A 25,565-nucleotide genomic window follows, 5' to 3' on the forward strand; every position below is an offset into this window, starting at 1 on the left:
TAAGGCGCGCACACCACGTGGAGCGGAGATGGGCGTGCACTTGTAAACACACAATAGTCATAGGATTGATTGATTGATTGATTGATTGATTGATTGAGACTTTTATTAGTAGGTTGCACAGTGAAGTACATATTCCGTACAATTGACCACTAAATGGTAACACCCGAATAAGTTTTTCAACTTGTTTCAATCAATCAATCAATCAATGTTCATTTATATAGCCCTAAATCACAAGTGTCTCAAAGGGCTGCACAAGCCACAACGACATCCTCAGTACAGAGCCCACATACGGGCAAGGAAAAACTCACCCCAGTGGGACGTCGATGTGAACGACTATGAGAAACCTTGGAGAGGACCGCATATGTGGGTAACCCCCCCCTCTAGGGGAGACCGAAAGCAATGGATGTCGAGTGGGTCTGACATAATATTGTGAAAGTCCAGTCCACAGTGGATCCAACACATCAGCGTGAGTCCAGTCCATAGTGGGGCCAGCAGGAAACCGTCCCGAGCGGAGACGGGTCAGCAGCGCAGAGATGTCCCCAACCGATGCACAGGCTAGCGGTCCACCCGGGGTCCCGACCTTGGACAGTAAGCACTTCATCCATGGCCACCGGACCTGTGCAACCCCCCCTCCAAGGAAGAGGGGAGCAGAGGAGAGAAGAAAAGAAACGGCAGATCAACTGGTCTAAAAAGGGGGTCTATTTAAAGGCTACAGTATACAAATGAGTTTTAAGATGGGACTTAAATGCTTCTACTGAGGTAGCATCTCTAACTTTTACCGGGAGGGCATTCCATAGTACTGGAGCCCGAACAGAAAACGCTCTATAGCCCGCAGACTTTTTTTTGGCTCTGGGAATCACTAATAAACCGGAGTTCTTTGAACGCAGATTTCTTGTCGGGACATATGGTACAATACAATCGGCGAGATAGGCTGGAGCTAAACCGTGTAGTATTTTATACGTAAGTAGTAAAACCTTAAAGTCGCATCTTAAGTGCACAGGAAGCCAGTGCAGGTGAGCCAGTATAGGCGTAATATGATCAAATTTTCTTGTTTTTGTCAAAAGTCTAGCAGCCGCATTTTGTACCAACTGTAATCTTTTAATGCTAGACATAGGGAGACCCGAAAATAATATGTTACAGTAATTGAGACGAGATGTAAAGAACGCATGAATAATGATCTCAGCGTCGCTAGTGGACAAGATGGACCGAATTTTAGCGATATTACGGAGATGAAAGAAGGCCGTTTTAGTAACACTCTTAATGTGTGACTCAAACGAGAGAGTTTAAGTCAGGGTCCACTTAAATTGATTCATGATACAGATATATACTATCATATATACTATCATCATAATACAGTCATCACACAAGATAATCACATTGAATTATTTACATTATTTACAATCAGGGGTGTGGAGGGGGGGGGGGGTAGGATATGGACAGCAAGTAGTGGACATAAAGAGAGAGAGAGAGAGATCAGAAGGCATAAGAAAAAGTATCTGCATTTGATTGATTACATTTGATTATTAGCAATCCGGGGAGGGTGTTAGTTTAGGGTTGTAGCTGCCTGGAGGTGAACTTTTATTGCGGTTTTAAAGGAGGATAGAGATGCCCTTTCTTTTATACCTGTTGGGAGCGCATAACACATTGATGTGGCATAGAAAGAGAATGAGTTAAGACCTTTGTTAGTTCGGAATCTGGGTTTGACGTGGTCAGTGGAGCTCCCCCTGGTGTTGTGGTTATGGCGGTCATTTACGTTAAGGAAGTAGTTTGACATGTACTTCGGTATCAGGGAGGTGTAGTGGATTTTATAGACTAGGCTCAGTGCAAGTTGTTTAACTCTGTCCTCCACCTTGAGCCAGCCCACTTTGGAGAAGTGGGTAGGAGTGAGGTGGGATCTGGGGTGGAGGTCTAGAAGTAACAATCAAGAAGGAATCAACACCGACATTAAAACCTCTTACCTTGTAAATTAATGTTTACAGATAAAGAAAACAAGTACACCAGGGTGACCTTTTCATACCCAAAGTGTTTTTTACAGTCCTTAAGCCAGTGTTTTTCTACCACTGTGCCGCGGCACACTGGTGCACTGCGAAAACTGAAATCTAAGTAAGATGAAATATCTCAAATAAGGGTGATATTTGCTTATTTTCTGTCTGAGAAGATCATTCTTCTCACTAAGCAGATTTTATGTTAGAGTGTTACTACTATTACTTGTTTTAAGGGTTTTGGTCCTAAATGATCTCAGAATCAGAATCAGCTTTATTGTCATTACGCAGGGTAACGAGATTGAGAAACTGTACAATGTACACTCTATACACTCTGTGCAAATGTATAATGGTGAAATGGGTTATTGCACCGAAGAGAAGGCAGTTATGAGGGACAATGGGGCAGTCCGTTCAGGGTGATTATGGCCCTGGGGAAGAAGCTGTTCTTTAGCCTGTTTGTCCTGGTTTTAATGCACCTGTAGCGCTTCCCAGAGGGCAGCAGGTGGAACAGGTCAGAGCCAGGGTGGGTGCTGTCCTTGATGATGGCACTGGCTCTGTTGAGGCAGCGGGAGGTGTAGATGTCCATCAGAGAGGGGAGTGGGCGGCCGATGATCTTCTGAGCCGTCTTGACCGCTCTTTGCAGCCTCTCCCTGTCTGCTGCAGTGCAGCTGCCGTACCATACTGTAATACAGTAGGTCAGCAGGCTCTCGATGGACGAGCGGTAGAAGGTTAGCAGCAGGTCAGGCTTCAGGTTGTACTTCCCGAGGACTCTCAGGAAGTGTAGCCGCTACTGAGCCTTCTTGATGATTGATGTGGTGTTGACTGTCCAGGAAAAGTCGTTAGAGATGTGGACTACAAGGTACCTGAAGGTGTGGACCCTCTCCACCCGTTGATGTAGAGGGGGGCAGGGTCGGTGCTGCTCCTCCTGAAGTCGACGATGATCTCTCTGGTCTTGCTGGTGTTGAGAGCGAGGTTGTTCCCCGAAGACCAGGCCGTCAGCTTCAGGACCTCCTTCCTCCCTGTAGGCAGCCTCGTCACCCCTGGAGATGAGCCCGACTACTGTGGTATCGTCAGCGAACTTGAACTCAGTAAGATATTACAGCTTGCTGCTGAGGTTTTATGACCTATATTTAGTAAAACATGCTTGAAACTAGAATTTCAGCTGATGCAAAGCTTTGTCATCAACACTCACAAGTATAAAACTACTTTTTTAAAGTAATAATTTCTTACTTCAAGCATGAAAAAAAAAATCATGATGCAGAGCGCATATCATTATGTCAAGATAATGGCACTAGCATTTACTTAATTTAAGAATATTTTTCAACATATTGAGCGAAAAGGTCTCGTTTTTTTTTCTACCAAGAAAAGTGCACTTGTTATTAGTGAGAATATACTTATTTTAAGGTGGTGACAGTACACCTACTTTGAGACAAGAGCTATAATGATGCATGCTTAGTTATGGTTTAAAGTCATATCCAACAATTGCGACAACGACTTTTTACTGTCAACTGAGGTTCGTTTTTTAGTGATTTCTGCTGGTGGTGTGCCTGCGCATTTTTTCAACGCAAAAAATGTGCCTTGGCTCAAAAAAGGTTGAAAAACACTGCCTTAAGCATCAGAATATGTCAATTAGGCACTTGAGTTTACATGCTGTTGGACACAAAATGTCCGCCGCTGGAAGATCATAGCACTTACTGGAGGTGGGTAAATATTCCATATTTTTCAGTTATCTTCTGTTTATTTTGAACATATATTCTTTGTTTTCACATGTGTTGTTCAAATATATTGTTATATTATTGTGATATTGTTTACAAACTTTGGGGGAAGAACAACAAAAGATTTATATGAGAACCAATCGTAATTTTTGCGGTTTTTTTGCTTCTTTTGCATTATCAACCTAATTTTGCTCAAATAATTGCAAGTAGTGAAAGAGAATACACTAATAATTGTATTGTTTTGTTGGGATTGTTACATTGTCTTATAATATTGTGAAATTATTCACAAATAAGTGTGTTGATGCAAACGTTACATTACATTTTCATAGCCAAGGGGATTTTTACAGTCCTTATCAAGCATCAGAATATGCTCAATTAGGCCTTGAGTTTAAATGCTGTTGGACACAAAATGGCCACCGCCGGAGGATCATAGCACTTACTGGAGGTTGAGTTGAGTTGAGTTTGAGTTTATTTCGAACATGCAAGCATACAAAGTGATACATCACAATTTCCAGTTTGTCTTTTCAACATGTTCGAAAAGGAGTAGGAAGAAGCAGAGCTTATTTAATCCTACGATATTTTCAGTTATCTTCTGTGTATTTTGAACATATGTTCTTTGTTTTCACATGTGTGGTTCAAATATATTGTTATAATATTGTGATATTGTTTAAGAACTTTGGGGGGAAAACAACAAAAGATTTATATGAGCGCCAATCGTAATTTTTGCGTTTGTTTGCTTCTTTTGCATTATCAACCTAATTTTTAGAGTAGAATAGAATAGAAATTACTTTATTGATCCCTGGGGGAAATTCAGCAATTTTGCTCAAATAATTGCAAGTAGTGAAAAAGAAAACACTAATAATTGTATTGCTGGGATTGTTATATTGTCGTATAATATCTTGAAATTGTTTACAAATAAGTGTGTTGTTGATGCAAACATTATATTTTATTTGTATATTACATTATTTTATTTGTACATTACATTACATTTTCATAGCCAAAGGGATTTTTACAGTCCCCAAGCATCAGAATATGTCAATTAAGCACTTGAGTTTAAATGCTGTTGGACACAAAATGGCCGCCACCGGACGATAATAGCACTTGGGAAAATATTCAATCTTTTTAAATTCTCGTCTATGTTTATTTTGAACATATATGTTCTTTGTTTTCACAAGTGTTGTTCAAATATAATGTTGTGATATTGTTTACGAACTTTGGGGGAAGAACAACAAACAATTTATATGAGAGCCAATCGTAATTTTTGCTTTTGTTTGCTTCTTTTGCATCCATCCATCCATCCATTTTCTACCGCTATCAACCTAATTTTGCTCAAATAATTGCAAGTAGTGAAAAAGAATACACGAATAATTGTATTGTTGGGATTGTTACATTGTCTTATAATATTGTGAAATGATTCACAAATAAGTGTGTTAACGCAAACATAGTTTATTTATATATTACATTTTTGTCATTAATATATTTTTTTTACTTTATAAAATGTATTCTGATTCTAACCATGATCAACAAAACAAAACCGATTATGAAGTCACCACCCATGCCACCACCACACCCCATCAAATTGGAAAGTTAGGTAATGTTATCAATGAATACCTTTTTGTTAATATTCAATGAGTTTTAAATGCTGAAATAACCATAAAGGTAAATCATTCAATGCACATGTACAGATTTTTAATGAGGTCGGACAACAAACATATCGAAAGTGCAAGTAAAAGATCTAGATTAGAACATCTATTAATTTCATATATTCCGCTTATCCTCATTAGGGTCATGGATAAACTGCAGCCCATCCCAGCTGACTCCAACCGAGCCATTCTAGAACATTCAATGATAAATAAACTTCTATTGATCAGGTGGGTTAAATTCTTCTGTCTCATGTCAGAGCAAAACCGAAAGTCTGGCAAAGGCTTATGGTGCTTCAATCTCCATGAAACACATCCAGATAAGCCTCACATACTGTATATCTTCTTTGTGTGGACACTTAAGTTTATAGATCCATGTGATAGCAAGTTGTTTTGGCGTCTGCTGACCGTAGCAAAGGTCCAAACTATAGACTTTATGTAACGCTGCGTCAGGAAATGGTGCGTTTACAAGTACAGTACAGTACAGGTGGGAGCCTTTATGAGCACACTCACACAGGAAAGAACATTGTTTTTTTAACTGAAGGTGCCCTGTTATCCAAAGTGGACTTTTTAATGCTGTTACAGCACATGTGTCAAACTCAAGGCCCGGGGGCCAGATCTGGCCCGCCACATCATTGTATGTGGCCCGCGAAAGCCTGGGAACAGTGTGTGTTAATCAAATACTTCAGTTTTTTACTAAATGAAAATAATTATTTCAATGTTGACAGGAAAAAATGTGTATCTTTTAAATTATGCCAAAAATTACATTATTATATAATGTATTAGAAAAATATTTTTGTAAAGATAAAAATAAACAATTGAATATTGGCTTGTCACCTTTACGTATGATTTGTACTTGCATAGGAAACTAGATGAGGCAATTCCTGAAGGTATTGCGTGTGAATGCTCCAATGCTGAAGTTGAAATGAAATGCTGAGAGAATGTAGTGTGAATGTAAGAATGGTTTGAATGTTGAAGAGTTAGAATTTCCAGGAAAACAGGAATTTGGTTTGGAACTTGGGAAAGTGTTAGTTTGAATGTCCAGGATGAGTGGAATGAATTGTTGTTGGGATGGTTTGAAAATGTCCCATTAATTTCAATGGGAACTTCCTCGAAATTTGGGAATTTTTGGAAAAGCGGGAATTTTTTTGAAAATTATTAGGATCATGAATGTCCTGAATGAGCTGAATTGGTTGGTGTTGAAATTGTTTAAATCAGGCAAGAAATGTTGAAGTAGTGACAGTTTTTTAATTGAGAAATGGTATTACGGAATTTCGGGAAAACCGGGAATTTTTCCAGTCCAAAAAACAACTTCGTTTTTAGTCCTGATTAAGAGGAATGTTTTGACGGTGGAACGGTTGAAGTGGGTTGAAAAATGTGGAAGGAGTAGTCGACAGAAAAAAGGGTGAAAATAGGATTTGGAAAACCGAGAATACTAGAAATTCCTGGAATTTTTTGTAACTTGGGAAAATGATAGTTTGAATGTCCAGGATGAGTGGAATTAATTGTTGTTGGAATGGTTTGAATAGGTTGAAAAATGTCCCATTGATTTCAATGGGAACTTCCTGGAAATTTGGGAATTTTTGGAAAAGCGGGAATTTTTTTGAAAATGATTAGGAGCACGAATGTCCTGAATGAGCTGAATTGGTTGGTGTTGGAATTGTTTAAATCGGGCAAGAAATGTTGAATTCGTGACAGTTTTTTAATTGAGAAATGGTATTACGGAATTTCGGGAAAACCGGGAATTTTTCCAGTCCAAAGAACAACTTCGTTTTTAGTCCTGATTAAGAGGAATGTTTTGACGGTGGAACGGTTGAAGTGGGTTGAAAAATGTGGAAGGAGTAGTCGACAGAAAAAAGGGTGAAAATAGGGTTTGGAAAACCGAGAATACTGGAAATTCCTGGAATTTTTTGTAACTTGGGAAAATGATAGTTTGAATGTCCAGGATGAGTGGAATTAATTGTTGTTGGAATGGTTTGAATAGGTTGAAAAATGTCCCATTGATTTCAATGGGAACTTAATGGAAATTTGGGAATTTTTGGAAAAGCGGGAATTTTTTTTGAAAATGATTAGGAGCACGAATGTCCTGAATGAGCTGAATTGGTTGGTGTTGGAATTGTTTAAATCGGGCAAGAAATTTTGAATTCGTGAAAGTTTTTCAATTGAGAAATGGTATTACGGAATTTCGTGAAAACCGGGAATTTTTCCAGTCCAAAGAACAACTTCGTTTTTAGTCCTGATTAAGAGGAATGTTTTGACAGTGGAACGGTTGAAATGGGTTGAAAAATGTGGAAGGAGTAGTCGACAGAAAAAAGGGTGAAAATAGGGTTTGGAAAACCGAGAATTCTGGAAATTCCTGGAATTTTTTAAAAACTTGGGAACAATGATAGTTTGAATGTCCAGGATGGTGGAATGCGTTGAAGGTGGAATGGTTTTAATCGTTTGAAAAATGTGACAATGGTGGAAGTTTGAAAAATGGCCAATTCATTTTTAATGGGAAAAATGGGAAATTCCTGGAATTTTTTGGAACTTGGGAAAATGATAGTTTGAATGTCCAGGATGGTGGAATGCGTTGAAGGTGGAATGGTTTTAATTGTTTGAAAAATGTGGAAATGGTGGAAGTTTGAAAAATGGCCAATTCATTTTTAATGGGAAAAATAGGGAATTCCTGGAATTTTTTGGAACTTGGGAAAATGATAGTTTGAATGTCCAGGATGGTGGAATGCGTAGAAGGTGGAATGGTTTTAATCGTTTGAACAATGTGGAAATGGTGGAAGTTTGAAAAATAACCAATTCATTTTAAATGGGAAAAATGTCCCGGAAAAATGGGAAATTCCTGGAATTTTTTTGAACTTGGAACAATGATAGTTTGAATGTCCAGGATGGTGGAATGTGTTTAATGTGGGATGGTTCTAATTCTTTGAAAAATGTGGAAATGGTGGAAGTTTGAAAAATGGCCAATTCATTTTAAATGGGAAAAATGTCCCGGAAAACTGGGAAATCTGGGAATTTTTGGAACTTGTCAAGGTAAAACCAGCGATTCCCAAATAGGCTGAACAGTTTGAAGTTGGAACGGTTTGAATCGGGTGAAAAATGTGTAAGGTAGAGCGCGCCAAAATCTGGAGAATAATAAGAACAATAATTAGATGAATTTTGGTGTAGAAAACCATATGAGTGAATGCTTTGGAGCATTCACACAATAATGTAATATTACTGGCACACATTTATAGCAATGCTGTCAAAGGATGTTTTTTTTTATGATTAATCACAGGTTATTGCCCACGTGCATCATTTTAATTCATAAAAAAGCAGCCCATTACTGCGATGTGGCCCTCAATGAAAACGAGTTTGACGCCCCTGTGTTACAGCAATAATGTACGGGTCCCTATGGCCTGTTTATGAGCACCAAACATCATCTCCCTTACTTGTTTACTCCACTTTTGGCTTGCTTTTCATGACGCCATGAAAGAAAAACCTCTTTCCCAAAAATAAAAAAAAAATACAGGCTTCACTACACATCTTAAAATTAAATATGGAGCTCTGCCAACTGTAGTATAGCTGTGAGTTTGATTTTTTTTCTTCTTCAGCGGACGGGCTAACCTAGCATAACGTCGCTGTTAGTGGGTGTAATGTGAGCACGTTAGCTCACATCGCTATATGCTAGTGTTGCTAATGCTTATTGTTACGTTGTTGTATGTGATTGATATATATATATATATATATATATATATATATATATATATATATATATATATATATATATATATATATATATATATATATATATATATATATATATATATATGTGTCTTAATTAGATTATCAAAAAAAAAAATAGTGCTCGATACCGTGGTAGAGCGTAATATGTATGTGTGGGAAAAAATCACAAGACTATTTCATCTCTACAGGCCTGTTTCATGAGGGTTTCCTCAATCATCAGGAGATAAAAAAAATAAATAAAATCTCCTGATGATTGAGGAAACCCTCTTGAAACAGGCCTGTAGAGATGATTTTTTTTTTAAAATCAGGACATTTAAAAAAAAAAAAAATCTCCTGATGATTGAGGAAACCCTCATGAAACAGGGCTGTAGAGATGCTTTTTTTTTAAAAATCAGGACATTTAAAAAAAAATAATCTCCTGATGATTGAGGAAACCCTCATGAAACAGGCCTGTAGAGATGAATTTTTTTTTTAAATCAGGACATTTAAAAAAATAAAAATAAAAATCTCCTGATGATTGAGGAAACCCTCATGAAACAGGCCTGTAGAGATGATTTTTTTTTTTAAATCAGGACATTTAAAAAAATAAAATAAAATAAAAATCTCCTGATGATTGAGGAAACCCTCATGAAACAGGCCTGTAGAGATGAAATAGTCTTGTGATTTTTTCCCACACATACATATACATACATATACATATATATATATATATATATATATATATATATATATATATATATATATATATATATATATATATTGTGGAGAATGCATATATGTTTAAGAGGTTTTTTTTATTCATAGAGCAGCTAGTACTTTTCTTTTTTATATATTTTACCAGTTTCTCTTTGTCTTCATAGGTCTGTTTAGTGTCTTAGCCATTGGAATGTGAATACACCCCCCTCCCGCCCCCCCTTCTTGCCTTATCAGTGTTGCGAGAGGGAGAGGTGGGGGCTTTCTTTGTGTGCAAGAAGTTGGCTCTTCCGTTTGAGTGGGAGATCAACTCGAGTAGCCGATATGAATTTATTGGTGTGGGCTGATCCCCTGAAATTTCAGTAAAACTTGATAATATTCCTATTCTGTCTTGATGGTCCTTCTTACTCAGCATATATGTCATCGAAAGAACTTGGGATTGACCAGTAACTTAGATTCCCTGGGAGGAAGAGCTGGTCGACGCAACAATATATATACATACATCTATCATGTTGGACAAGTGAATATGTCAAATGTAGATAAAGTGCACAATAGAGCTTCTCGGGGAGCCACACGCAGCTCATTAGCATTAAAGGTACAGACACGTCAAACTAGGGCTTACTAAAAGCACTTTAAAACTGTGTCAATTCCAGCATCAAGGTTAGATTTTGGAGCGTTTGTGGAACATCTTATTTCAAATGGGTGACGATGAATACAACATGAGACCCTTAAAGCGAACGAGGAAACGACCACGTTATCCACTTGACTCACTGTAGTCTACTTTGCAATGTTAGATTGCTTCTTCCTACAACTATTGATGAATCACCTGATCCCATACGCCCATATTTGGAGTGTCCCTACATGTATTAGCTTGTGAGCCGATAAAAGCACTTGTAACTGGGGGGGGGGGGGGCGAGTCCCACATAAACACGGTGGAAGATGCGATGCGGAATGTTTGCGTATCCTCCGGTCTATGTTTTACGCGTGTCCAGCGTCTTTGCTGCGCCCGTAGGGCTAACCTGAGCAGGCCTATGCTCCCCCATCAAAGCAGCGATCAGGGCCTCCGGTGCCGAAACCCCGATCCCGGGAGACACGGGGCTCCGAGGACTGAGCGGGCTGACGGCCGGAGACGAGACGGAGCCCGGGGAAACCTTCTTAGCGGCTGAGCCAGGTGAGAGGCTCCGGGTCTCTTTGGGGCGGGGACACAGGCCCAGGCCCTGCAGGGACGGGAGAGGGTTGGAGACCGCGGGGCTGCGGCTGCGGCGGCGGCGGCAGTGATGCTTGCTGGTTTTGGGGCTGGGGCTGCGGGAGTTGGGGGACAGGAGGACCAAGGTGCTGTCGTCTTCTGAGCTGACCTCGGTGCTGTCGGAGCGCTGCACGGACGGGCTGTGGACGGGGATCTTGATCTGTGGGCAAAGATAGAATTAATACCTTCTTTCAGCTCGTTTTCAAAACCAGATAAGGTTTCTAATTAGGTAAGGAAACACAGGCAACTTCCCGGTGTATTTTCTTTTTCTGCATGCGCTTTAAAATGTTGCCAGACAGCTGTTGGTGTGAAACTCATGCGTGGTAGGAATGGATTCTGTTGCTGCGGCTGTAGGCAACCTCCTGCTGGAGTTTTTCTTAATACCAGCCCAAGATGGCAGCAGTATCATTAGTGCTTTATCTACCTCTGAACGCTCTTTAAAACATTATTCAACCTATGCTGGCTGAGCAGTTATGTTTCAATTACACCTGTTGCTAATTAACTCCAGTTAGCCAAAATAAGCTGATTAGAGCAGTGTTTTTCAACCTTTTTTGAGGCAAGGCACATTTTTGTCATAAAAAAATCCGGAGGCACACCACCAGCAGAAAACTTTAAAAAATTAACTCCACCAAGTCGTCGTGTCTTATTTTGAGTGTGTTGGTGTCTTCCTGTGTGTAGTGCTTTAGTTCTTGTCTTGCTTATTTTGGTGGCCCTTCCTGTTTTGCGGGTGTTTTCCTGTAGTGGCTTCATGTCTTCCTTTGAGCGCTATTCCGCGCACCTGCTTTGTGTTAGCAAGCAAGGCTATTTACGTTGTTGCTATCCTTCTTTGTGTGGCCATTGTTGATTTTCATGTCACGTACGGATGTACTTTGTGGACACCGTAAGTTTTTGCTGTCGTCCAGCATTCTGTCTCTGTTTACTTTGTAGCCAGTTCAGTTTGACTTTTGTTTTGCATAGCCTTTTCCTTTCGTTCATTTTGGGTTTAAGCATTACATACCCTTTTTACCTGCACCCTGCCTCCCACTGTGGTCTGCATATCGGGATCACAACAAACCATCCTCGTCTCACCCGACACATTCCGACTTTTACAAAGCAATGCTGCCACCTACTGACATGGAGTATTACGTGGTTACCCTGCCGAGTTTTACACAGCACAGACACTAAGCAACGGCACATTATTGGCAGATTCTAATTATTGATTTGCCAAAAATATTTTTGGGATAAATTAGGTGAAGTTGCATAATTTCCCACGGCACACCAGACAATATCTCACGGCACACTAGTGTGCCGCGGCACAGTGGTTGAAAAACACTGGATTAGAGCATTTATCAGTCAGTGTCCGCCCCCTAGTGGTGCCATCACATAACACGGCATTAAAAAGCAAGATAATTTATTGTTATTAAAACTGGAAACCACCCCTAAAAGGGTTGAACAATTCATAATTCCACCAAAATCACTCAGAAAATCCCCAAATATGCTTTAAAAATATTTGGCAACCATCAAATAATTAGAAAATATTACTAGTTATATTTAATAATATTAATGAAAATTAGTCTTGTATACGCTATCTAGTTTGCATATTCATAATCACAGCTTGTGTATATTATTCTCCATCCATTAAATATATCTGTATATTTCTAAATACTCAAATCATTTATTCTGCATATACAAAAGCAGTGAAGTTGTCACGTTGTGTAAATGGTAAATAAAAACAGAATACAATGATTTGCAAATCCTTTTCAACTTATATTCAATTGAATAGACTGCAAAGACAAGATATTTAACGTTCCAACTGGAAAACTTTGTTATTTTTTGCAAATATTAGCTCATTTGGAATTTGATGCCTGCAACATGTTTCAAAAAAGCTGGCACAAGTGGCAAAAAAGACCGAGAAGGTTGAGGAATGCTCATCAAACACTTATTTGGAACATCCCACAGGTGAACATGCTAATTGGGAACAGGTGGGTGCCATGATTGGGTATAAAAGCAGCTTCCATGAAATGCTCAGTCGTTCACAAACAAGGATGAGGCGAGGGTCACCACTTTGTCAACAAATGCGTGAGCAAATTGTTTAAGAACAACATTTCTCAACCAGCTATTGCAAGGAATTTAGGGATTTCACCATCTACGGTCTGTAATACCATCAAAAGTTTAAGAAAACCTGGAGAAATCACTGCATGTAACATTGAATACCCGAGACCTTGGATCCCTGAGGCGGTACTGCATCAAAAAGCGACATCAGTGTGTAAAGGATATCACCACATGGGCTCAGGAACACTTCAGAAACCCACTGTCAGTAACTACAGTTGGTCGCTACATCTGTAAGTGCAAGTTAGAACTCTACTATGCAAAGCGAAAGCCATTTATCAACAACACCCAGAAACACTGCCGGCTTCTCTGGGCCCGAGCTCATCTAAGATGGACTAATGCAAAGTGGAAAAGTGTTCTGTGGTCTGGCGAGTCCACATTTCAAATTGTTTTTGGAAACTGAACGTCGTGTCCTCTGGACCAAAGAGGAAAAGAACCATCCGGATTGTTCTAGGCGCAAAGTTGAAAGCCAGCATGTGTGGTGGTATGGGGGTGTATTAGTGCCCAAGATATGGGTAATTTACACATCTGTGAAGTTAATGAAAGTTACATACAGGTTTTGGAGCAACGTCTTTTTCATGAACGCCCCTGCTTATTTCAGCAAGACAATGCCAAGCCACATTCTGCACATGGCTTTGTAGTAAAGTAATGCGGGTACTAGACTGGCCCGCCTGTAGTCCAGACCGGTCTCCCATTGAAAATGTGTGGTGCATTATGAAGCCTAAAATAGCACAACAGAGACTGTTGAACAACTTAAGCTGTACATCAAGCAAGAATGGGAAAGAATTCCACCTGAAAAGCTTCAAAAATGTGTCTCCTCAGTTCCCAAACCTTTACTGAGTGTTGTTAAAAGGAAAGGCCATGTAACACAGTGGTGAACATGCCCCTGTGACAACTTTTTTGCAATGTGTTGCTGCCGTTAAATTCTAAGTTAATGATTGATTGCAAAAAAAAAATAGTTTCTCAGTGTGAACATGAAATATCTTGTCTTTGCAGTCTATTCAATAGAAGATAAGTTGAAAAGGATTTGCAAATTATTGTATTCTGTTTTTATTGACCATTTACACAACGTGACAACTTCACTGCTTTTGGGTTTTGTATACGAATGCACTTCTGGATTTGATGTTTAACCACATTTTGTTACCGTGTATTCTTTTTTGCACGTGCAATGACAATAAATGGAATCCTAATATATGACTCGCATTATTTAAAAAACAAAAACGTGTTTTACCAGCAGCAGGGGTTACCTTCTTTTTACACTTGTGCGACACGAGAATATCACTTTGGAAATTGTCTCTACTTTTGATAATAGTTTGACACTGGAACATTATTTCCAGTGCTAAATAAGACAAGCCCCACAAAAAACGAACAATTAGTAATTGATGCCAGTTTGTATTTGTCATAAAGTTTAACGACAGACATTTTATGGGTCAAAGTTTCACTCGGATGACATTATCATGTGCGTGATTTTATTGGAAGCGCATGCTTGCGCGGTGCCATAAACACCGGGTGGGATACATGGAGGTGGTTTACAGGTATTCTAAAGTTCATGTTATCAGACCTGGATGTGCGAGGACAAAGCAACAATGCTGTTCATGTTGTTGCTATAGTAACCGAGCACGTATTGGCCATCATCTCTGGGCAGGTCCTCCTCTGGAAAACACACCTGCAAGCAGCAAAGGAGCAGAAATGATCCCAGGGGCCCATTTCCAGAGAGAATGAAGGATGAAACTCGTGTCCTACCTGCCCTGCGTGCTCATATTTGGCCCACACATACGCTTGGTAGTCTTTGTGGTGTCTGAATCCCACCTGTGCACACACACGTTATTATGTTTTACTGAACAATCAACATAAATATCAACTTCAAGCTGTTTACCTTGTATATTGCCACCCAGTCCCATGAGCTGCGATGGTAATTGGACGCAAAGGTCAATCTTATTGTGGCGTCGGAGACTTGACACCATTCCTTGTTGACCTGCAGCTCCACCAGCGCCATGTCCACCCTGAATGGGAACTGGGAAAGAAGGAGATGCTCATGATATTACCACTTTATCATTCTGAAATGATGACTACTTCTAAACAACATGTTTACTTGACCCAATTCCTGGGAAACTTATCAAGGAGCTTTTTGTATTACTAGGTCCATCAGTGTTAAATATTATAAACTTATCACTTTCCTCTGGCACTGTTCCCCTAGCATTCAAAAAAGCGGTTATTCATCCTCTACTCAAAAGACCTAACCTCGATCCTGATCTCCTGGTAAACTACCGGCCGGTGTCCCACCTTCCGTTTATCTCAAAAATCCTCGAAAAAATTGTCGCACAGCAGCTAAATGAACACTTAGCGTCTAACAATCTCTGTGAACCTTTTCAATCCGGTTTCAGGGCAAATCACTCTACGGAGACAGCCCTCGCAAAAATGACTAATGATCTATTGCTAACGATGGATTCTGATGCTTCATCTATGTTGCTACTTCTTGATCTTAGCGCCGCTTTCGATACTGTTGATCATAATATTTTATTAGAGCGTATCAAAACACGTATTGGGATGACAGACTTAGCCTTGTCTTGGTTTAACTCTTATCTTACTGACAGGATGCAGTGCGTCTCCCATAACAATGTGACCTCGAACTATGTTAAGGTAACGTGCGGAGTTCCCCAGGGTTCGGTTCTTGGCCCTGCCAAATTATTTTCATAATTTAAAAATGATGTATTATCAAGCAAAGTTTTTTGTTGGTACTTTTGGTGTAAAAAGTGCGGCCAAATGAAAGAAATATGCCAAAGGAGTGACTCACGTGCAAGGAGAAGAGCGCAGACACAGGCTTGTGGTCGCTGATGGTGAAGGCCATGTGGCTCCTGTAGGCGTGCTGAGTCACTTTGGTGGCACCGCCCAGCCATGAGGTCAGACCCCTCTGCAGTGCTGCATTGTGGGTAGGAACGGGGGAGCCCGTGCGGCGGAGGCGCCACAGGATACGGTCGGTCCACGCCGGCTTCCTCTTCTTAGCACTGAGGCCAAAGAGTTGGACAAGAAAGAAAGATGGCGGTGAGCATCAACACGAGCGTGTCTGCACATCACATCTGGTGTGGAGGTTGAGGTCGTGACCTTGTGTCGTAGGTGTGTGTGCCCACGTCAAACTTATACGTGGGCGGGAATTGTAGCGGCCCCTCCAGGAACCCTTCCAGGATGGATTCTGTGTTTTTAGCCATGTTGAGCTGACGACAACAAAGACAGATTATAGATTATATCTTTGAGTTTGTTTATCATTGTAGACACGTTTTTTTATTTGGCTTTTTTCTTGCCACACTTCCTGGTGATATTAGGGAGTTTCGGGAAAACTGGGACATTTTCCAGATTAAGAGGAATGTTTTGACGGTGGAACGGTTGAAGTGGGTTGAAAAATGTGGAAGGAGTCGTCGCCAGAAAAAAAGGGTGAAAATAGGGTTTTGGAAACCCTGGAATTATGGGAATTCCTGGAACTGTTTTTAACTTGGAAAAATGATAGTGTGAATGTTCAGGATGAGCGGAAAATGTCGAAGGTGGAATGGTTTGAATCGATTGAAACATTTAGAAATGGTTGCAGTTTCATTTTGAATGGGAAAAATGTCCCGGAAAACCTGAAATTCTGGGAAATTATTTTTTTGGAATTTGTCAAGGGAAAGCCCGAATTATTCCCGAATAAGATGAAGAGTTTGGAGTTGGAACGGTTTGAATCAGATGAAAAATGTGGAAGGTAGAGCACGCTGGAGAAGAAGAAGAAGAAGAAGGAGAAGGAGAAGAAGAAGAAGAAGAAGAAGAAGAAGAAGAAGGAAGAGGAGGAGGAGGAGAAGGAGAAGGAGGAGAAGAAGAACAAAAAGATGAAGAAGGAGAAGAATAATAATAATTAGAAGAAGAAAAAGAAGAAGAAAAAGAAGAAGGAGAAGAAGAAGAAAAAGAAGGAGGAGAAGAAGAAAAAGAAGGAGAAGAAGGAGAATAAGAAGAATGAGGAGAAAAAGAAGAAGAAGGAGAATAAGAAGAATGAGGAGAAGAAGAAGAAAAAGAAGAAGAAGGAGAATAAGGAGAAGAAAAAAAGAAGGAGAAGAAAAAGAAGAAGGAGAAGAAGAAGAAAAAGAAGGAGAAGAAAAAGAACAACAAGGAAAAGAAGAAAAAGAAGAAGAAAAAGAAGGAGAAGAAGAAGAAAAAGAAGGAGAAGAAAAAGAACAAGAAGGGGAAGAAGAAGAAAAAGAAGAAGAAGAAGGAGAAGAAGAAGGAGAAGAAGAAGAAAAAGAAGGAGAAGAAGAAAAAGAAAAAGGAGAAGAAAAAGAAGAAGAAGGAGGAGAACAAGAACAAGAAGAAGGAGAAGAAGAAGAAGAAGAAGGAGAAGAAGGAGAAGAAGAAGAAGAAAAAGGAGAAGAAGAAGAAAAAGAAGGAGAAGAAAAAGAAGAAGGAGAAGAAGGAGAAGGAGAAGAAAAAAATAGGAGAAGAAGGAGAAGAAAAAGAAGAAGAAGAAGAAGAAAAAGAAGGAGAAGAAGAAGAAGAAAAAAAGAAAGAGAAGGAGAAGAACAAGAAGAAGGAGAAGAAGGAGAAGGAGAAGAAAAAAAGGAGAAGAAGAAGGAGAAGAAAAAGAAGAAGAAGAAGGAGAAGAAGAAGAAAAAAAGGAGAAAAAGAAGAAAAAGAAGAAGAAGAAAAATAAGAAGAAATAGACACACAATAAAGAATTTAGGAGACTCCTTGAGTGAACTGGCTTTTGCCACAGCGCCCTCTGCTGGTTGCTAGTGTGTGTGTGTGCGCGCATGCATCCTCTGCTGGTTGCTTAGTGTGTGTGTGCGTGCGCATGCGCCCTCTGCTGGTTGCTTAGTGTGTGTGTGTGCATGTGCATGCGCTGAAAAGTCACCTGATCCCTTTCCCACAGCAAGGGCAGCTTGTTGCTGTCTATTGCACACTTCACCACGTGGATGTCATAGTCCTCGATGCGGAAGTTCAAATCCCCGAACCAGAAGACAACACTGGACGGCAAACAGAGGGCACGACATCAAAAGAATGACATCATGAGAATATTCTCCAACAATAAAGAGTCCCCCCCACTCGTGATCCAGCACCCCCGTGGCGGCCCCTCCCTCAAACTGCTGCTGCTGCAGGATGCTCTCAAAGTCCTCCATCCTCTGCTCCAAGTTCCTCATGTGGGCGGGGAGGTGGCAGTTCAGGAAGCACACCGGGTGACCAAATATGGACATCCTGGCACTCACGCCCCCTTTGTTGCCCTGCAGCACACACAATAACAGCATCATCAACATGGAGTCTTGCATTACAATATAATGGATTCAAATATGTGTTCTTATATCCTACTAGCTAAAAATAAATAATAAATACAAATACAAACATCAAAATACCACAGGGTTTAAAAAAAAAAGGCTAAAGATGTGTAAAATGGATTTTAAAATGTGAATATGATTACAACTATGCAGCTAAAGCAGGGGTGTCCAAACTTTTTCCACTGAGGGCCGCACATGGAAAAATTAAAGCATGTGGGGGCCATTTTGATATTTTTCATTTTCAAAACAAAACAAAATATATGTTTTTTTAAATTTATTTTACCTTTAGGGGTCCCGGGGACCATAAAGGGTCTCAGTCATTAAAATGTTAAAAACAAGTCAAATTATTATTTTTTATTTAACGCTTACCGTTAATCTCTATATCAACTTCAAGTTCATATAAAGCAGGGGTCACCAACGCGGTGCCCGCGGGCACCAGGTAGCCCGTAAGGACCAGATGAGTAGCCCGCTGGCCTGTTCTAAAAATAGCTCAAATAGCAGCACTTACCAGTGAGCTGCCACTATTTTATAAATGTTATTTATTTACTAGCAAGCTGGTCTCGCTTTGCCCAACATTTTTAATTCTAAGAGAGACAAAACTCAAATAGAATTTGAAAATCCAAGAAAATATTTTAAAGACTTGGTCTTCACTTGTTTAAATAAATTCATTATTTTTTTTACTTTGCTTCTTATAACTTTCAGAAAGACAATTTTAGAGAAAAAATACAACCTTAAAAATGATTTTAGGATTTTTAAACACATATACCTTTTTACCTTTTAAATTCCTTCCTCTTCTTTCCTGACAATTTAAAGGCCTACTGAAACCCACTACTACCGACCACGCAGTCTGATAGTTTATATATCAATGATGAAATCTTAACATTATAACACATGCCAATACGGCCGGGTTAACTTATAAAGTGACATTTTAAATTTGCCGCTAAACTTCCGGTTCGAAACGCCTCTGCGGATGACGTATGCGCGTGACGTAGCCCGGCGAACACGGGTATGCCTTCCACATTGAAGCCGATATGAAAAAGCTCTGTTTTCATTTCATAATTCCACAGTATTCTGGACATCTGTGTTCGTGAATCTGTTTCAATCATGTTCATTGCATTATGGAGAAGGAAGCCAAGCAAGCAAAGAAGAAAGTTGTCGGTGCGAAATGGACGTATTTTTCGAACGTAGTCAGCCACAACAGTACACAGCCGGCGCTTCTTTGTTTACATTCCCGAAAGATGCAGTCAAGATGGAAGAACTCGGATAACAGAGACTCTAACCAGGAGGACTTTTGATTTGGATACACAGACGCCTGTAGAGAACTGGGACAACACAGACTCTTACCAGGATTACTTTGATTTGGATGACAAAGACGCAGACGTGCTACTGTGAGTATGCAGCTTTGGCTTTTTTTTGCGTATGTACGTAACTTTTTTTAAATATATAAGCTTTATGAACCTTGGGTTAGGTGAACGGTCTTTTGGGCTGAGTGATTGTGTGTGTTGATCATGTGTTTGAATTGTATTGGCGTGTTCTATGGAGCTAGGAGCTAGCAGAGGAGCTAGGAGCTAGCATAACAAACACGCAGGTGTTATTATGCAGGATTAATTTGTGGCATATTAAATATAAGCCTGGTTGTGTTGTGGCTAATAGAGTATATATATGTCTTGTGTTTATTTACTGTTGTAGTCATTCCCAGCTGAATATCAGGTACCGTGAGTATGCAGCCTTGGCTGCTAAACATTCGATAACTTGACCGTATGTGCGCGTCACGTACGTAACTTTTTAAAAATATATAAGCTTTATGAACCTTGGGTTAGGTAAACTGTCTTTTGGGCTGAGTGATTGTGTGTGTTGATCAGGTGTTTGAATTGTATTGGCGTGTTCTATGGAGCTAGGAGCTAGCAGAGGAGCTAGGAGCTAGCATAACAAACACGCAGGTGTTTTTATGCAGGATTAATTTGTGGCATATTAAATATAAGCCTGGTTGTGTTGTGGCTAATAGAGTATATATATGTCTTGTGTTTATTTACTGTTGTAGTCATTCCCAGCTGAATATCAGGTCACCCTCGGGTCTCACAGCATCTTCCCTATCTGAATAGCTTCAACTCCCCACTAGTCCTTCACTTGCACTTTACTCATCCACAAATCTTTCATCCTCGCTCAAATTAATGGGGAAATTGTCGCTTTCTCGGTCCGAATCTCTCTCACTTCATGCGGCCATCATTGTAAACAATAGGGAACTTTGCGTATATGTTCAACTGACTACGTCACGCTACTTCCGGTAGGTGCAAGCCTTTTTTTTATCAGATACCAAAAGTTGCAATCTTTATCGTCGTTGTTCTATACTAAATCCTTTCAGCAAAAATATGGCAATATCGCGAAATGATCAAGTATGACACATAGAATAGATCTGCTATCCCCGTTTAAATAAAAAAAATTCATTTCAGTAGGCCTTTAAATCAATGTTCAAGTAAATTTATTTTTTTTATTGTAAAGAATAATAAATACATTTTAATTTAATTCTTCATTTTAGCTTCTGTTTTTTCGACGAAGAATATTTGTGAAATATTTCTTCAAACTTATTATGATTAAAATTCAAAAAAATTATTCTGGCAAATCTAGAAAATCTGTAGAATCAAATTTTAATCTTATTTCAAAGTCTTTTGAATTTCTTTTAAAATTGTTGTTCTGGAAAATCTAGAAGAAATAATGATTTGTCTTTGTTAGAAATATAGCTTGGTCCAATTTGTTATATATTCTAACAAAGTGTAGATTGGATTTTAACCTATTTAAAACATGTCATCAAAATTCTAAAATTAATCTTAATCAGGAAAAATTACTAATGATGTTCCATAAATTATTTTTTAAATTTTTTCAAAAAGATTCAAATTAGCTAGTTTTTCTCTTCTTTTTTTCGGTTGAATTTTGAATTTTAAAGAGTCGAAATTGAAGATAAACTATGTTTCAAAATTTAATTGTAATTTTTTTAGTGTTTTCTCCTCTTTTAAACCGTTCAATTAAGTGTGAATATCATTAATTATTAATAATAACATAGAGTTAAAGGTAAATTGAGCAAATTGGCTATTTCTGGCAATTTATTTAAGTGTGTATCAAACTGGTAGCCCTTCGCATTAATCAGTACCCAAGAAGTAGCTCTTGCTTTCAAAAAGGTTGGTGACCCCTGATATAAAGTAATAAAAAGAAAATGTTTTATGGCTTTTCTGTCAAAAACAACTTAGTTTTTTATAGTAAAACTGAAATATGCAGTATTTAGTAATTAGAGCCCTAAAAGATCAATAATGCAGGACACCATTGATTTTAAGTTTTTCATATTTTTGAGTAATGACGGTGAAAAGATAAATACAATACCACTAAATATATTTGGCTTCCAAAAGGTGCCCCACTCATAAAGTGATACATTTTTATTAGGTTTTTCTTTTACTTTCAACACTTAAGTTACGAGATCAACTTCGATACATCTGTCCATTTTACGTTTGAACTATTATTTTGTTTGTTTTATGCTCTTTTGTCAAATAAAACTTTGCTGTTTTTATATGGCAACCACACAATATATGCAATATTTACCGCATAAGACATTTTAAAGTGAAATATTTGAAGTAACTGGAGCCTTAAAAATAATTCTTTATAACATGGATTTTTTTTGTCATTATTTTTTTTTTTTGAGGAATGGCAAAAAAAAGGAAAAATAAAAATAAAATAAAATAAAAAAACAGCCTGCATGGCAGCTTTGTGTCAACTTTTTCTCGTTAGATTTCACCTCATTCCACCTTTTTGAATTTCTCTTCTATTTTATACCATTGAAGGACCAGATGTAGGACAAAGTTGAATATGGAGTCGCTCTGACCCTTCTACAAAATGTTTTGATTGTCTAAGCATGACTAAGGGATTCAAGGATGTTGCAAAACAAACATGTCGAAAACAACGGGACCTTGGGGCGTGGGGAAACAGATCAAATGGCCAATTGCTTGATTCTTGTGTCCTCCGGAGGACGTTTGTTTGTCTGCATGGGCAGCTTAATCCAACTTTGCACTTTTGACTATGGGTAAATAAACCTTTTGTACTAAACTCACTTTTGTTGCTGTTTAAGCGTCGGACAATCCACTACACATTTTTAAAATGTGAATGAAACGACTACTATAGTGTTTACATGTACATACTGTATATATTACTCCCCCCCCCCCATTCCCCCATTTTTTTTGGTATATATCTTTTTATATACACTACCGTTCAAAAGTTTGGGGTCACTTTGAAATGTCCTTATTTTTTAAAGAAAAGCACTGTACTTGTCAATGAAGATAACTTTAAACTAGTCTTAACTTTAAAGAAATACACTCTATACATTGCTAATGTGGTAAATGACTATTCTAGCTGCAAATGTCTGGTTTTTGGTGCAATATCTACATAGGTGTATAGAGGCCCATTTCCAGAAACTATCACTCCAGTGTTCTAATGGTACAATGTGTTTGCTCATTGGCTCAGAAGGCTAATTGATGATTAGAAAACCCTTGTGCAATCATGTTCACACATCTGAAAACAGTTTAGCTCGTTACAGAAGCTACAAAACTGACCTTCCTTTGAGCAGATTGAGTTTCTGGAGCATCACATTTGTGGGGTCAATTAAACGCTCAAAATGGCCAGAAAAAGAGAACTTTCATCTGAAACTCGACAGTCTATTCTTGTTCTTAGAAATGAAGGCTATTCCACAAAATTGTTTGGGTGACCCCAAACTTTTGAACGGTAGTGTATCTTTTATTGTGAATGTATCAAATGTGATGAATATTTAATGGACCACAATGGAAACAAGCCTTTTGGCTTTTTTGTGCCATCCATTAGCCTTTTTAAAGCATTACATGGATTCCATTCTTTAAGATGTCAATAAACTTCTCAATCAATCTCGATCAAAAACATATACAGTAATTATGCTCAGCTATTCAGCTGAATTTATGTCACAATTGCAACGAGGATTTTGAATCCAATGTATTTCATATATTCTACTTGATAATTTATACATTAGTTAAAAAATAATAAAACAACATGTCGGCCTATTCAATTTTCCCACAATGATTTGTACTTATTATTTAAATATACTATTTTAACAGCTATATTTTATTTTGTTCCCATTATTTTATGGCTTATTTTTATGAATAAAATTTAATACTGCATATTTATTGGAATGGAATGTATTTTTATTTGCCTAATAAATAAGTGTCACGGCTGGTTAGTCGTTTATTTATTTCAGACCCAGGGAGGATCCATATCACGGAAGAAAAAACATACTTTGACGATAAAACACAAATAAAAGAAATACAAGCCGAAATTAAATAAATAAAAAATAATATTTGGTTGGTGTTAAAATTGTTAAAATCCGTCAAGAAATGTTGAAATAGTAACAGTTTATGAATTGAAAAATGGTTTTACGGAATTTCGGGAAAACTGGGAATATTTCAAGTTCTTAAACTAACTTGGTTTTTTTTGTCCTGATTAAGAGGAATGTTTTGACAGTGGAACGGTTGAAGTGGGTTGAAAAATGTGGAAGGAGTCATCATGGCACTAAAAAAGGTTGGAAATAAGGTTAGGAAAAAACAGGAATTCCTGGAAATGTGTTGAACGTGTACGTACAACCAGGGCCGGCCCGTGGCATAGGCCGTATAGGCAAATGCTAAGGGCGCCGTCCTTTAGGGGGCGCCACGCCAGTGCCACAAATGTTGGAGGAAAAAAAAAAAAAAAAAAGTTGGTACTATTATTTCTAAATACATAAAATAATCCCACGTTAATTAAAATGCAAAGTAAAGCCTATTTAATAGAAATATTATTTGTTACAACATTACGCCCCCCCCTCCCCGGCACTGTGCGCCCCCTCCCTTCCCGTATCATGACTCTTTTTGGACGTCACCACATAAAAAAATCAACACAAGATGTCAAAACGGCCAAAACTGTCAGGTGCCCAGGGAAGAAAAAAGAGAAAAGAAGAGGAGAAACGAGAAAAAGACAGAGGTATCAGGTAGGTAACGTTAGCCTACATGAAATTATTTGTCTGTTACAGAATGTGATAGTAACCTGGCTTTTTAGCATTAAGCTAATGTTACATGATTCGGCAATTGCTAATCAATAAATAGCTAGTTCTGTTTTAACGTCGGGTTAATATTGTGGAGGGGGCTAAATTGTTATGGAAAATAATAATGTAACGTTAGGTAATTACAGTACTCCCTGGTGTACAGTCATTTGTAAGTCATTCTAGTTAATGCAATATTAAAAAGCACAAATAGAGAACTCTGTAGGATCCCCTTTTTTTGTAATATAGTTAAAGTCATACTGGTTGGATATCTTGTTTTGTGCAGTGCCTTATTTATATTGTATTTTTAATTTATTTCATGCAACTTGTTGACACGTTTTATTTTGTGTTTATGTATGTGAAAAATATTGTATTTCATATATTCATTTTTTGTATTCATTTATTTATCCATATTTTTTTTTTATCTTGTTAACTATTCTGATTGTTAATTTGCTTTCTTTAAGTAAAAAAAAAGGTCAAAGACAAAGCTATTCGGTTTCTTGTGAGTATATACACTTCACTGCCGATGTGGGGGGGCGCCACCTAAAATCTTGCCTAGGGCGCCAGATTGGTTAGGGCCGGGCCTGCGTACAACACTTAAAACCTTTAGCATATCAGTATGTGGAATTAAATTATGGAGTGGATTAACCAAAGAAATCCAACAAAGCACCAATTTGATTCCGTTTAAGAGACTGTTCAAACTACAAGTGTTCACACAGAAGAACAATAATTATGATGAACATCTTGAACCCTTTTTTTTTATTTTTAGATAAAGATTATTTAAGTATTTAATATTTGTTTACTTACTAATGTATATTATTTATTTATTCACTGTTCTCTTGCAGAGAACAATGACATGGGATAGAATTGCTGTGGTATGAGAAGGGGTAGGATTAAATAAGCTCTGCTTCTTCCTACTCCTTTTCGGACGTGCTGTGATGAAAGTGTAAATATGCAACACGCACGTTCCTAATGAACTGGACATTGTCAGGTGAGGTTGTAGTTTCCCACGCGTACGCAGCATCTTATGAATGAAAAGGAGGTGATAGAAAGTAGAGGTGATGACAAAGGTTGCAGACGTGGCAAAGGTCTTTGAATGCACCGCAGCAAGCGTTGC

General features: G+C 38.5%; 1 protein-coding gene across 1 annotated transcript in view; it reads right to left on the reverse strand.

Moving 5' to 3' along the window:
• Nucleotides 1-9,847: 9,847 nt before the first annotated feature.
• Nucleotides 9,848-25,565, reverse strand: part of LOC133638388 (phosphatidylinositol 4,5-bisphosphate 5-phosphatase A-like) — a 30,963-nt gene continuing 15,245 nt past the window's right edge. Inside the window, exons 6-13 of the mRNA XM_062030929.1 lie at nucleotides 18,146-18,321; nucleotides 17,955-18,066; nucleotides 16,187-16,296; nucleotides 15,879-16,089; nucleotides 14,961-15,098; nucleotides 14,828-14,893; nucleotides 14,646-14,750; nucleotides 9,848-11,156 (exon numbers count right to left, since the gene is read on the reverse strand). Of these exons, the coding sequence (XP_061886913.1) occupies nucleotides 10,722-11,156; nucleotides 14,646-14,750; nucleotides 14,828-14,893; nucleotides 14,961-15,098; nucleotides 15,879-16,089; nucleotides 16,187-16,296; nucleotides 17,955-18,066; nucleotides 18,146-18,321 (1,353 nt within the window). The 3' untranslated portion in view covers nucleotides 9,848-10,721. The remainder of the gene's footprint in view (nucleotides 11,157-14,645; nucleotides 14,751-14,827; nucleotides 14,894-14,960; nucleotides 15,099-15,878; nucleotides 16,090-16,186; nucleotides 16,297-17,954; nucleotides 18,067-18,145; nucleotides 18,322-25,565) is intronic.

The sequence above is a fragment of the Entelurus aequoreus genome, linkage group LG21, assembly GCF_033978785.1.
Source record: "Entelurus aequoreus isolate RoL-2023_Sb linkage group LG21, RoL_Eaeq_v1.1, whole genome shotgun sequence".
In the NCBI taxonomy this organism is placed as follows: domain Eukaryota; kingdom Metazoa; phylum Chordata; class Actinopteri; order Syngnathiformes; family Syngnathidae; genus Entelurus; species Entelurus aequoreus.